The sequence below is a fragment of the Falco peregrinus genome, chromosome 4, assembly GCF_023634155.1.
Source record: "Falco peregrinus isolate bFalPer1 chromosome 4, bFalPer1.pri, whole genome shotgun sequence".
Taxonomy (NCBI): domain Eukaryota; kingdom Metazoa; phylum Chordata; class Aves; order Falconiformes; family Falconidae; genus Falco; species Falco peregrinus.
In genome coordinates, this window is record NC_073724.1 from 56,853,511 (window position 1) to 56,865,577 (window position 12,067).

Sequence of the window (12,067 nt, forward strand, 5' to 3'; positions counted from 1 at the left end):
GTTAACATTTGCAGTGAATCATGCAAATACTAGTAGTCAAAAAGCAATTTTAATGTGCCAAGTATCAGTTTTATCATTCTAGTAATTGTCCCCATTGGCCACATAATCTAGTGGATTAAACATTGAGCCATGTGCCAGGCTCATCCTGCATCTTCTGTTTTGTTGGCAAGTAGTCTTAATGCTATTTTGCATGTTGTAGAGCACTTAATGGTTATTTAGTTATGCGTCACAGCACTGTATTGAAGTAAGCTACTGTCACTCCCACACTTTGAATACAGTGAGAATGAGTGTCAGAAAGAATCTGACTTGCTTGAGGTCATAAAAGTCAGTGAGGAATGTTTAAAAAAACCACCCCACTAACAAACAAACATTGAAGAGACCAGTTTTCAATTCTTTCTAATTCATTAGGCCATAGTGTGAAAGAAAATGGTGATAGTAATAAGCCTGCATAGGACCTTTCTTTACTGTGTGCAAAGCCTAAAAATATCCAGGTTTTAAGCAAACCAGTTGGCACAGTCAGAAATTGAAAACCAGATTAAAATCAGTGGATTATTGAAATATTAGTGATCTTGGGTGCTGTGGTTCTCAGATGCCATGTTCTAGGAAACATTTGGCTTCGTTTTCCAGGACAGGAGGACTGATCTGAAATTATGGATAACAACATTTGCGATGTAAGAGCTGGTGTTTTGAGCTGTCTATTTGAGATTTAATGAGTAGAATTAAAAATTTTACTCTAGATGTGGTTTGGACCTCACTTGTATGAGTTCCAGAAATGGTACAGATTTTCAAACAGCAGTGCTGTTAGTTCTGTCTTCATACATAGGGAGGGAATAGTATGTGTAGAGATTCCTCTCTTCCTCTCTCTCTCTCTTTTTTTTTTTTTAGTGCAAAATAATACAACAAACAACTAAAACTCTAGTTTTAATGGATTTTGAGTGGATTTCTTAATATTTTTATGCAGTTTTCTCAAATATTATTCAGAAGTTAAAACTAAGTTTTCTGATGCTGTACAAAATATGTAAGCCTATATTTTTTTAAAAAATAATCAAAATGTAAGTGGTAATAATGTATAATTCCATCAGAAATAGTTGCCAAGGTGTTTAGCTTGAGGCTTTGCATTCAGTTTTATGGTTTTCCAATGTTGCTAATTCTTACTGTCATATGAAGATGTTTTGTATTGTCAGGAGTGCAGGGTGAGCTTATGACTTGGTAAACCTTATTGCAGACAAGAATATTACTAACAGCAGGACTATGTTAATTGTCAGCCTGCACAGATATGAGCGGTATTGTCAGATGCTTTAATGCCACATCTTTTTATTGCTTGACAGTAAGAAGTACTGGAGTCCAGCATGATTGCTCATCTTCAAGAAAAAATGAGGGCATTGTCTGTGTAGGCTGAGGCCTGAGATGTTACCACCGCTGATGCTGTTCAGTGTGGTGCACATGAAGCACTTCAGGTGCTGCACCAGCTGCTCAGCACACAGAGACAGATTGGGCATTACCCACCCACATGTCCTTTGTAGCTTTGGTTCATCATTTGGTCTAACAAACTAATTTGTTGAGTTAATCAGTGTAATCATGTGCATCTGAATTTCCTTCCCTTCATCTGAGTGAGTGGGTAACAGTAGCCATCAGAATGCAGTGCTGTGTCATTCAGCGGTGGACTGTATTATGTTGGACTTTTGTTCTGTTGGTACATCAGTGCCTCCACATCTTTACTGGCTGGTATTGGTCTTGTTAGTTTGAAAATAACATACTGCATAGTCTACTGTAGTCCTGTCAGTGTATGCCATTAATGCTGTTTAGATACAGCCTGGGTGATGAAACAGCAGTTGTGCTGTAAATGGTTAAGTCTGAGCTGTTCTGTGGAGAACAAATTATGAAACTCCAGCAAAATTGTATTTTTGTTCAGCATGCAAATATGAAATGACATGGTTTCAGAGTATTTCCTTTTAAAATATATTAAAACACGTTAAATGTGATCAGGAAGTTTTGTTATACAGAGTGCAGAATGAAACTCGACAGCGACCATTAAATGCATAATTCATGGATTAACTTTCCAGACTGGAAAGCTTGTTCTGAAAGTATAAAGCTGTAACCAGGTGGGTTTGTGCAGATTTGGTTGAAGGAATTTTAAGTTCCCATCTTCTCTGTACTCCTCAGTGGGACATTACCATGGCCAGAGCTAAATACCCAGTGTCTGACAGTACAAGTGCCCAAACACTTCAGTGGGAAGTAAAACAGGAACTGAGCCACTACTGAAAATTGTTTACCTTTTGCACTGAAATAGACTGTGAACAATCAGGAAGCCTCAATGGAAGACACAACTTTCTAAGTCACTAAGAGGATGTTGTGGCACACTTTCCATGGGGTGTGTATCTTTTCTACTCATTTGTCTTTCAGGGCCTGCTGTATTCTCATGCTCATGCTTTTTGAGGACTGGAAGCAAAAATTGCCATGGTATTGTGTGTGCCTGTCTCTTGATCCATGAATGTCTGCCTTCACATGCAGAAGTTTACCCAACAGTAACTGATTCAGATACTTGCCTGGGGCTGTAGATGACAGATGCCCTCAGTGGTCAATGTGTTCTCAGCGGAATTTAAGTCCAACTGCACATGCAGTCTTTAAAAGGCCTTTCCTGTTTTTGAGTAGTTTTCCCTTTTTTTTTTTTTTTTTTTTTTTTTAAGTAGCTTCAGCCCTGCGTAGTTCAAGTCTGAGAAGTCTGAGCAAAATACACCAGCATACTCCAAACCGTGTAGTCTATATATGCCAAAATGGGGGAGAGATGGAAGGAGAGTTAGATCACACTGACATGTTTTCCTGTGCAGGCTCTTGCTTTAAAAGTTCCCCTTTTCAAGTGTGCTTTGTGTTACTTCCTCCACAGCACTGACAAATGTGAAATGGTCCTGTTCTCTTACAGCTGGGTTCTCAATGTTAAATTACTTTTCCAAAGCCAGTCATGCTCAAGATCTTCTGTAAAACTCATTGCTGGGAGTGAAAAAATCTGACATAAAAACTTGAAAATTGCTCATTTTCCCTTCCTTCTCATAAGAAATTTTACGTGTCTGAAACATACCTATTTGTCTATCAACTGTAAAAAATATATTTAAAAAAAGGTATGTTCGGGGCAGATAACCAACATAAGGAGAAGCAAATTGTCTCACATTTTAACCTTCTGTACTCAAAGCTTTGTGCAAAAGATTTACTGATGTTAAGAAGTACTTTCTTCAGACACCAAAAGCCCTTCCTCCTCCTTCCACCACATTAGCATTTTGCCTACAGAGGCCTTTGACTATTGGTGATTAAACATGCCTGCTCTTGAGTATGGACTGATATGAGTGTCAGGTGTGGACTATATATCATTAGTGGAAAACATTACTTACAGGTGCGTTTGGAGAGTACACCTAAAATCCTTTTGTTATGCTGGAAATCACTACTAGCTCTGAAATGCTGCCTGTGTATTAGCTAGGAGAATATATCCAGGGCACTCAGCGCTGCTCCAAAGAACCTCTCCTCCTTTGTCAGCATCTTCCCATTGAATGTAGAATCTCTATCCCAAGCGTCAGGCTTTATGAATGAAATCCTGGCCTTGCCAGGGTGGGAGTTTTGCCATGTCTTCAGCAGAGCCAGGGTATCACCACAAGCCTTTGCATTAGCTCTTCTACATTCAGCCCTGTGTGACAGTTAGAGGAGTTTATCCCAGACCTGCAGAGGAAGCTAGAAGTTTGTTACTCTGTTACTTACTTTCACCCTACGTTCATAACATTGTGGAAGTTGCCACAGTCTCTCCCATGTCTGCCTGCTTCCTGTTCTGTATAAATCAATGCTTATTATATATGTAGAGCAAAACATGTTGAACTGGGATGGTTTTGATGCAAATTGTTACTTTTCTTAATATGGATTTGAAGGTAAGCTAGGTTGAGCTAATTGTCTTTAGGAGCAACCATATAGGGCTGTTTCACTCCAGAGATAGAAAGAATTCTCTAGCCTATTAAACAGTTAAGAGCATTGCATGCTGACTGCCCATCACTGACATTAACTATCGTTGTGTAGGGGTCTAAATGCTTCTAGCATAAAGATGAGTCACTGATGCCTCTTGTATAACCTACTGTAAGCATGGGTATATGCAAATTGTAAAAAGAAGAAGCTGCTTCCAGGTTTGGTATCAGCTTTCCACCACACACAGGAAATAAATGGGTGTTACCCTCAATTTTATGAACAGTGGCGTTTAGGTTTCTCTCTTCTAGTTGTTTTGAGAAGAGATGACATCTCTGTTTTGGTAGGGTGAGAAGATTCTCAAGGCTGCCTGCCTACTAACAAAATTATCTCAGACAACTGAATCATGCTTCAACAATGGTAAATAATGTTTGTGATAACCCAAAAGACCAGATCCTGCTTTGTGGCAAGACTTCCTCGCTATGTGAATGTAAGAGCACAGTGTTTGGACTTAGCAGCACAAAGGGGCAAGGCAGTTGGTCTGCTTTTGGTCTGTTACTTTTAAAAAGCTAGTCTGTAACATGGCATGTGGTAAGGAGCACCTACTACTGAATAATAAATTTTCATTGTTTCAAAATTACATACATGAATTCTGTATCTGCAGAGCACAATTTGTCTGGGAAGTGAAAGCCAGGTGGATTTCATTTACAACATCTACATAGTGTATGGCATCAAAGTGTTTGAGAGGAAAACATGACTAATTATAAGGGTTTGGACCATATGGAGGTAGTCTTCCTTTAGAGACATTTGAAGATGTTTGCCAGTTACTGAGAAGTTCTGACACGCTTGCACATACGGAGACCAAGCAGTCCTCAGTTCTGTGTTGCCTAGCATTTATGGATCCATGCAGCGTCCATTAGAGCTGTTGCACTTTCCTCAGCGATAGACTGGGTTTGGTTGCAGATTCTTGTGTGCCGCACTGATTCAGCAGGCAGGCTGTGATCTGGGGTATGATCCTCAGACCTTTGCCAGCCGCTTGCTGCCCTCAGCTAAAGGAAGGAGCAGCTGTTAAAGCAGCAAATGCAGACAGCAAATAAACTCTTCCTCCTGCTCTCAAACCTGTTGTTAAGCTGTGACCTTATGTTGGGCTGCTGATAATACAGGATTTACCTAAAGTGGTAGCTGCACCCTTGGTCTTTACTCTCCCACTCCCTCTTAGACAGCATTTTTAGTGAGCCTTCAGAGGCTGGGTCGGTTTTATTGTTTACTTTTAAGCTCTACTAGTGCCAGAAAGTGACATCTCAGAAAGTTGCCTAAGAAGGTTTCAAAGTAGACAACATCTGTCTAATAACATTTGCTGTATTCTGAAATAAGATTTGGAAAGACAAAGAAAGCAACAGCACAGGTCATCCCATAGTTTGGAATGGTCTGTGTGCAGCGCTGAGTCCTTCCAGCGCTGCTTTCTTCAGACAGCTTGCAGCAAGGGATTGTAAACCAACACACCAGCGGTATCACAATCCTAAATTTGAGATTCCAAAACAGTGAGGTGCTGGCATTAGTCATGGGCTGTGGTTCATGTCACCTGCTTAGGCTAGTCTTTCCCTACAGCCTGTCCCTGTTACATCTCTTCCCCCCTTCATCTCCAGGAGCTGGAATGAAACTGCCCAGTCACTCAGTACCAGCAGGAGGAAGAGTAAAGAGCTGAAGGTGGGTCCCAGTCCCTCTTTCCATACCCCTGAGCAAAGTTGAGCTGAGCTGCAGAGCTGATGAGGTTGGGGAACTGTGCTGGCATAAGGGTCTCCCATGTGGGATAAATGTTTGGAAAACTTGCATGCAAACATACTCGCACCTTGGAGGGGAAAGTCCCTAGCAAAATTAGGTAGGCTACTGAGAACTAGAAAGGTGGGTTATCACAAACCTCTTGTCCAGCAGGTTTAATAGCAGACAAATATCTTTTTTAGGAGTTCTTGTGATATCAGCTATTGTTCTTCTGTAGAAGAGAGAATTATAGTGCTGTGTGAGCCCTGTGTATGAAGCTAATTGGCTTGATACTTAATACTCAAGCAAGTGGATTGTGTATTTTCTGGTTTTGTTTAAAATTAACAGTGAAGTCTTGCTCTTTTCCTTTGATGTTTTTAAAAAGGGAAAGATTTCTAAAAACTGTTCCCCAGTATCAAAAAGGATGGAGATGTGGTTGATAGTTCCTTAAAGATGTGATTTAAAAGATTTGGGTAGATTTGACTCCTATCTTTTGAACTTAGGCTCACTGTCAGTCTTTTGTGCATTTACTAGAGCCTCAGATATAGAGCACAGAGGTTCCTAGTGTTTGTCTGGGTTTTTTTTTCATAAATCTTTCCCTGAAAAAAACAGATCACATCTGTTTTGAGTTAGATCAGATGTTGTATCTGAATCCACAGTCGCTGGATCATGTGGTGTGTGTCAGATTCCAGGCGAAAATGCGTGCACGTAACTGCACTCAGAAGTGGCTCCCTGTGGCGTCCTGGTAACTTTGCAAACACTGCCTCTGTGCCTCTGAGGGCCGCCACTTGTTCAAGATGCTAGAAGTGCTTCATGCCAGGATGGCAGAACTTCGTCATAAGAATAGCTTTAGGATAATCTATGGTCATGTGTTTTCTTTTCTTTTTCAACTTACTGTATTTAAAGTAAAGGGCAAATTTGCAACTCCTGGAAACATGATATAGGTAGGTAGCACTTGTATACTTGCTTTACAACTGTTTTCTGGTGTTTCAATGCATGGTAACTCCCAGTTGCATTCCAAGGAGAAATGAGGTCGTTGGAGACAGGCTTTTCCTGTGCCTATAAAAACAGGACTTTGAGTTTACTTTTTCTTTTCTTTGCAAGCTTATGACCATTTCAGTTTGTTTTTTAGGTAACTGTGTGTGAAGTTCTCCCTGATACCCGTTAGTCTTACGAGAAAGTTAACAAAGACTGGAACTTGTTTCTGTTATTTTTCAGTAAAGGGGATATTTAACAAGCATAGTGTAAATTTATTTTTCCTTGGTAAGGTCCTTTAAGTTTTGCTTGTTACTGATTTCCTTTCAAATACTGTCTTACTTCCCTACAAGAAAGCCAGTCTACTGATGAATTTAAACAAGAACTGAAAAATGGGAGCCAGCTGGCCCCATTATGTGATATTAGATGTGATTAGGAAGGACGTACAACCTATGAACCCCCCATCCATATCAGCCAGAGTTTATGAAAAAGGAAGCGTTCATCAGTTGAGTTGGCACTGCTTCAGTATGTTCCTTGAAAAAGTCCTACTATTCCAAATGTGAAGATGCTAATGAGCATAGCTGCTTCTAGGAACATCCTGAAATGTTTTTTTAATGGAAATGTTTCTAGTAATTAATGCATTCTACTTCAAAATTGTCAAACCTCCAGCTTCTTCTCGTAAGTTTTTTTGCTGTGCTGAAGGGAAAGGCTTTATGGCCTGGGACTGATCCTAGACTCTATCCCTGGCTCCACAACAGAGATTCTGTCTGAGCAGGACCAAGCCACGGTGTTTCAGCTGTAAAACAGGGAGAAAATACTTCTAATCTTGCTGCATTATATGATCTTTGCTCCTTGTATGGGCTATCAGTAACTGTGCGCACCTAGTACAATTGGAAGCTATTGTTATCACAGTAGTCATTTTAATAATAAGAATATCAGTTTCTTTCATATAAACTGTCAGTAAATAAAGATACTGGCAACATTTTGTTTCTGTGGTATATCTAATCCAGTATAGTTTGATCTTCTGTTGATTAAATTAACTGCTGTTTTTACGATACTGATTTATTGCATAATTTTCTGTCTTCCCTTTGAAATTTGGAGTATCAGATATGTTTTAAACCCAACTAATGCCATTGCTCAGGAGTGAATTTATTCAGATATATCCTTATGTTTTGCTTAATGGTATAATTGATTGGGGAAAAAGCATTCTGTTCATGTAGGAGTTATATTTTCTGTGAATTAAGCCTGCAAGTATGTTACTGGAGCCTTATTTTAATGTATTTATGTATTTGAGTTTTTAACTGGAAGTAAGGACTTGTTCTGGGAATAATTGTAGGGCTGCCGGTCCCAGTGATCCCATGACCTCTGTTCTGCTGTCCAAAGCTTTGAGTCACTTTCTGAGCAGCTGACCATTTTCAAAGTCTTCACAAGAGAATAACGAGACGTGCAAGAAAAAATGGTTCTCAGTTCAAAAGAGGCAGCACTATGTTTTTGTGTTTAATGTTGCTGGGAAAATGTGCGAAGTACTGCTGACTCAAAAAGGTTTTTGGCAGCTTAATTTCTAAAATAGGGAGCTTCCATCTTACTCGGTCTGTGTGAGATCAAGCAAATGGTCACTGTAAGTGTGTTTGCATTCAGGTTCACCTAAGTGCATTTAAGCGTTCTTTCTTCCTGAGAGAGGTCAGTCTTGCCCTTTTTTAGGATCAGCAGAAGTATTTCTATAAAAACAGTTATCTTACCTTCTTGGTATTTTTCTACAAAGGGATGTTTTCTTTAGAGTTTCTAAATCTCTGTCCCTGTCTTAATTTCTTCCAAAACTTGTATTACTGTTGATTCCTCTAGTAAAGGCAGTAGGCAGGATATCAACAAAGATAGCAGCAGTGCTCTTTACGGGTTCATAATACAAATTTGTGGTACCACATGTGACCAGTGGAAGAGAGAACAGTGAAGAGCAGGAGAGACACAGTAAAACTGAAGCAAGAAAACTGCCCTGCTTAACCAGAATTCTTAGCTGGTTGTGTGCGTAGCCCTTGCTATGTGTAGGTACGATGGGCACTGCAGTGGTACTGAGCGTTAAAAGGTGGGTCTAGAAGTGCCCTTACACATGTGTGCAGAGAAATCCTTCTCTTATTCATGAGGACAGGCTTCAGTTTGGAAGAAATGGCAGATGTTGACATTTGCGGATACTGAGAGGTTGAAGGAGGGTACATGTCTTGCTGAAGCAGACATGAAGAATGAGGAGTTTGACAGGCAAACACAACATGTGTGGGTTTTGCACTGTTATTTGCTTTTATTATTTTGTTTAAAAAAATGGCTCCTGCCAGATGTCTTTTGCATCATTTTAGACTCCCACACATTTGGGTCCTTCCCTGTTCAAAATGCCAGTGAGCTGCTGCGATACCTCTGCAATATGGACTTCTATACAGCTTGGAGAAGTCTTCTTTCTCGATTTCTGGGTGAACACCAGTTATCATCTGCCACATGCACTTGAAAGGCCTGTATTGCAGCCCTCGGTCAGGAAAAAACTGCTACTGAGTCAGAATACTGAAGGTGTAAGTAGGTAATAGAGATTTCAGGCTCTTAATAGTGAAAGCACGAAGTGCAGGAAAGTGTGAAGTGTACATTCAAGATAGTGCAGAAAGTTGTTACTGCACTCCTTGCTCTGCTTTGGACTGCTTTCACCAGCTTTTGTCCAGACAAATCTGCTGTAGAGGAAGTAGATCTTGCAGCATGGATGCAGCTTGAGGCCAGGGTTTGATCCTCAGTCTCCTCTGTTACGCCGCATTAACGTTATCATAGAACAGGAGGTTGCTGTGACTAGTCAGAAGAGGTGGGTAAGTCTCTGGCAGGAGTTTTGGTCATGTGCAAAAAGAGGAAAGGTTGAATCTGGAAGATGCTATGAAAGGGGTGGCAACAAACTTTTGTATGAATTGAGGTAGATCTGAGTCAAAGATGACACCCACATTAGAGTTTTGACTAACTAGCAGGGTGGATTTTAGCATCCTTTGGTAAAAAGGGTGGAGGGGAGGTGGCTATGAAGGTGAATAACTCAATTGTGGCCATGATGATTTGCAGAAGATGATTGGGCAGTGCTGGCATGTCAAAATAGGTCAATAACAAAATGTATTTTGCATTTACTATATATATACTGTAAGGTGCTGAGTTTTTGCCGGTGGGAGTGGATGCTCACATTTCAAAATGTAATAGAGTTAATAGACGATTGCAGTATTTTCTTGGCTTATTCGAGCATAACATCTTGGACCGAGTCATAATAGAGTTAATGTGAAGGGTGAAGAGTTGAAGGCTGTGTAGTAGTAGATGCTATGAATGCTAGCGACATGGTTGAACTTTTTTTTAGCTGACTAATATAGTTTTACTGATACTTGTCTCAGTTTATTTTATAATTTTTATTTTTCTAATGTTTAAAACATGTAGGTGTTCATTTATAACACACTGCTGTGATTTCTTTTCAGTGACTGTGTTGCAGATCTTTGCTTAATATTTAAAATGCTAAATATAGATAAAGCTCCAACAGAATATTTTTGTGTCAGACCACAGACACTCCATATCCCTTAATTAGTAAAACATACATAGATGTGATAATGATGGGAATTATGCACTGGAAGTTAGTGAAATGGCTACTAATCTGGATTCTCTGGCAGTTGAAATACCTTGGCAATACAGCTATTAATCTTTAAACACCTCCTGGTATTACTTGCATTAACTGACTTGCTTTGTTTTAAGTTGGAATGGTGTGGCTGGCTATACATAAAACTAACTTTTCATATGGTGTCTTTGGTGTGTTTCAGGGAAAGGTCCACCTCGAGCTGAGACTGAGTGAAGTCATAACAGACACTGGTGTCGTCTGCCATAAGCTTGCAACACGGTAGGATTTGAAATGTAACTGCAGAGTTATGAGAAAAACACTGATTACAGGTAGTGTGCAGTGCTTCATTCATTTAAAAATAGTTGGAGGAATCAAAACATTGATTGGACATGGAAAGTTCTTAATCAGTGATATCCTTATGAATTTATAGGATGTGAGATCTTTTCATTTTCTCTTCTCACTCTCTCCACATAATCTACATAATTTTCTTCCTAATAGTCTTAAATGTTAATAAATCACTTATCCAATTTAGTCATGGAATAAATACTAAAAAGACATCAAAGGATGTCTTCTGATTTGCTTTAAGGACCTTACCAGCTAAGCAGATTTGTAGCACAACTTGTCTGGTGACAGTGTTACAGAGCTGACTTAACAGAAGTCTGCCATCAGTTATTAAAGCAGTCTCAGAATCGGCCATCCAATCTCACTGAAACGAATTGAAACCTAGGAGCTGCAGGACTCAGGTGGGACTTAAGATTTCGCCTTCCTCTGAGGAGTCTGGAAGGCCATTGCTCTCTGACTACACCACAGTGGCAGAACTGATTGGCTTCTGTCAGGAATCTGCTTTGTATTCTCTGTCTTGCAGAAGAGCTGTCAAAATTGGAGTGTTGGCATCATACACTTCTAGCTATCTGGCAGTTGTGTCAATTGAAAAAAATGCTCTCTAGGAAAGTTCTGACCAGTCCTCTTTTCAGACTAGTATTTGACGTTGTTTTGTTACTGCCTTTGCTAAGGCTTTGTTAATAAACTGTCATAGTAGTCTTTACATCTAGGACCTCTTAATAAATGCAGGTGAGCCACGTGGTTAACCTCCATCCTTCTAGGCACGCTGTAGATAGCAGGATCTGCTGGGGTATGTGATCTTGCATGCCTGTGCATATCCCCTCTAGCCATCCAGGCCCTACCAGAGCTCTGTGAGTAGGTACATTTGAAACGTTTCTCTCTGCAGTCTGCTGTGATGAGGCAGAATGAATAAAGGGATAGTCTGGTGGAAGCTGCCATGTAGGCTCTGAGCTCCAGTGAACTTATTAACCAGGCCGCAGTGCCACTGAACACAGCTGTACCTCTTTCAGAACAAAAGTTGCTTATGTCAGTATAGCTGTGCACCACCTGGAGGGCCCAGCCTTCCTTTAACTACTACCTGAGGACTCTCGTTGTGTCATTTCCCATTGTGTAATTTGAGTATGACTGAGTGATGATGATCACACGCATTCTGAGAAACCAGAGACCTGCCTGCATCTACCAAGCTGTAGACTGGCATCTTTCGTTGAAGTGTTGTTTGTATTGCTATAGGTCCTAGGGCTTTGCAGGAGGGGGTGAAATAGAAAATGGGGAAAAGGCAGTTTCTTGTCTTTCTACTCCACTGTATCTCTGTTGTGTGAGAGTATGTGTGTGGGGCACACGGGACAGTGGGCTTATCACTAAGCTTGGACTGTCCTTGGAGCAGGCCTGGAGGATACTGTCTTTAGAGAGGGAAAGGGAGCACAGTTGTCCTGAGTACAAGTTTTGGGG

General features: G+C 40.3%; 1 protein-coding gene across 10 annotated transcripts in view; it reads left to right on the forward strand.

Annotated features, from left to right (window-relative positions):
* Window positions 1-12,067, forward strand: part of RASA3 (RAS p21 protein activator 3) — a 179,732-nt gene that overhangs the window by 110,662 nt on the left and 57,003 nt on the right. For 9 of the 10 annotated variants that reach the window (XR_008746778.1, XR_008746777.1, XM_055801498.1 and 6 more), the window contains one exon: window positions 10,479-10,555. Coding sequence is in view for 7 of the 10 variants with exons in the window: in XM_055801498.1 (XP_055657473.1) it covers window positions 10,479-10,555 (77 nt within the window). In the remaining 3 variants the exon portion in view is untranslated. Of the gene's footprint in view, window positions 1-5,622; window positions 5,644-10,478; window positions 10,556-12,067 lie in introns of those variants that run through there. The other variant, XM_055801501.1, reaches the window with a different exon arrangement.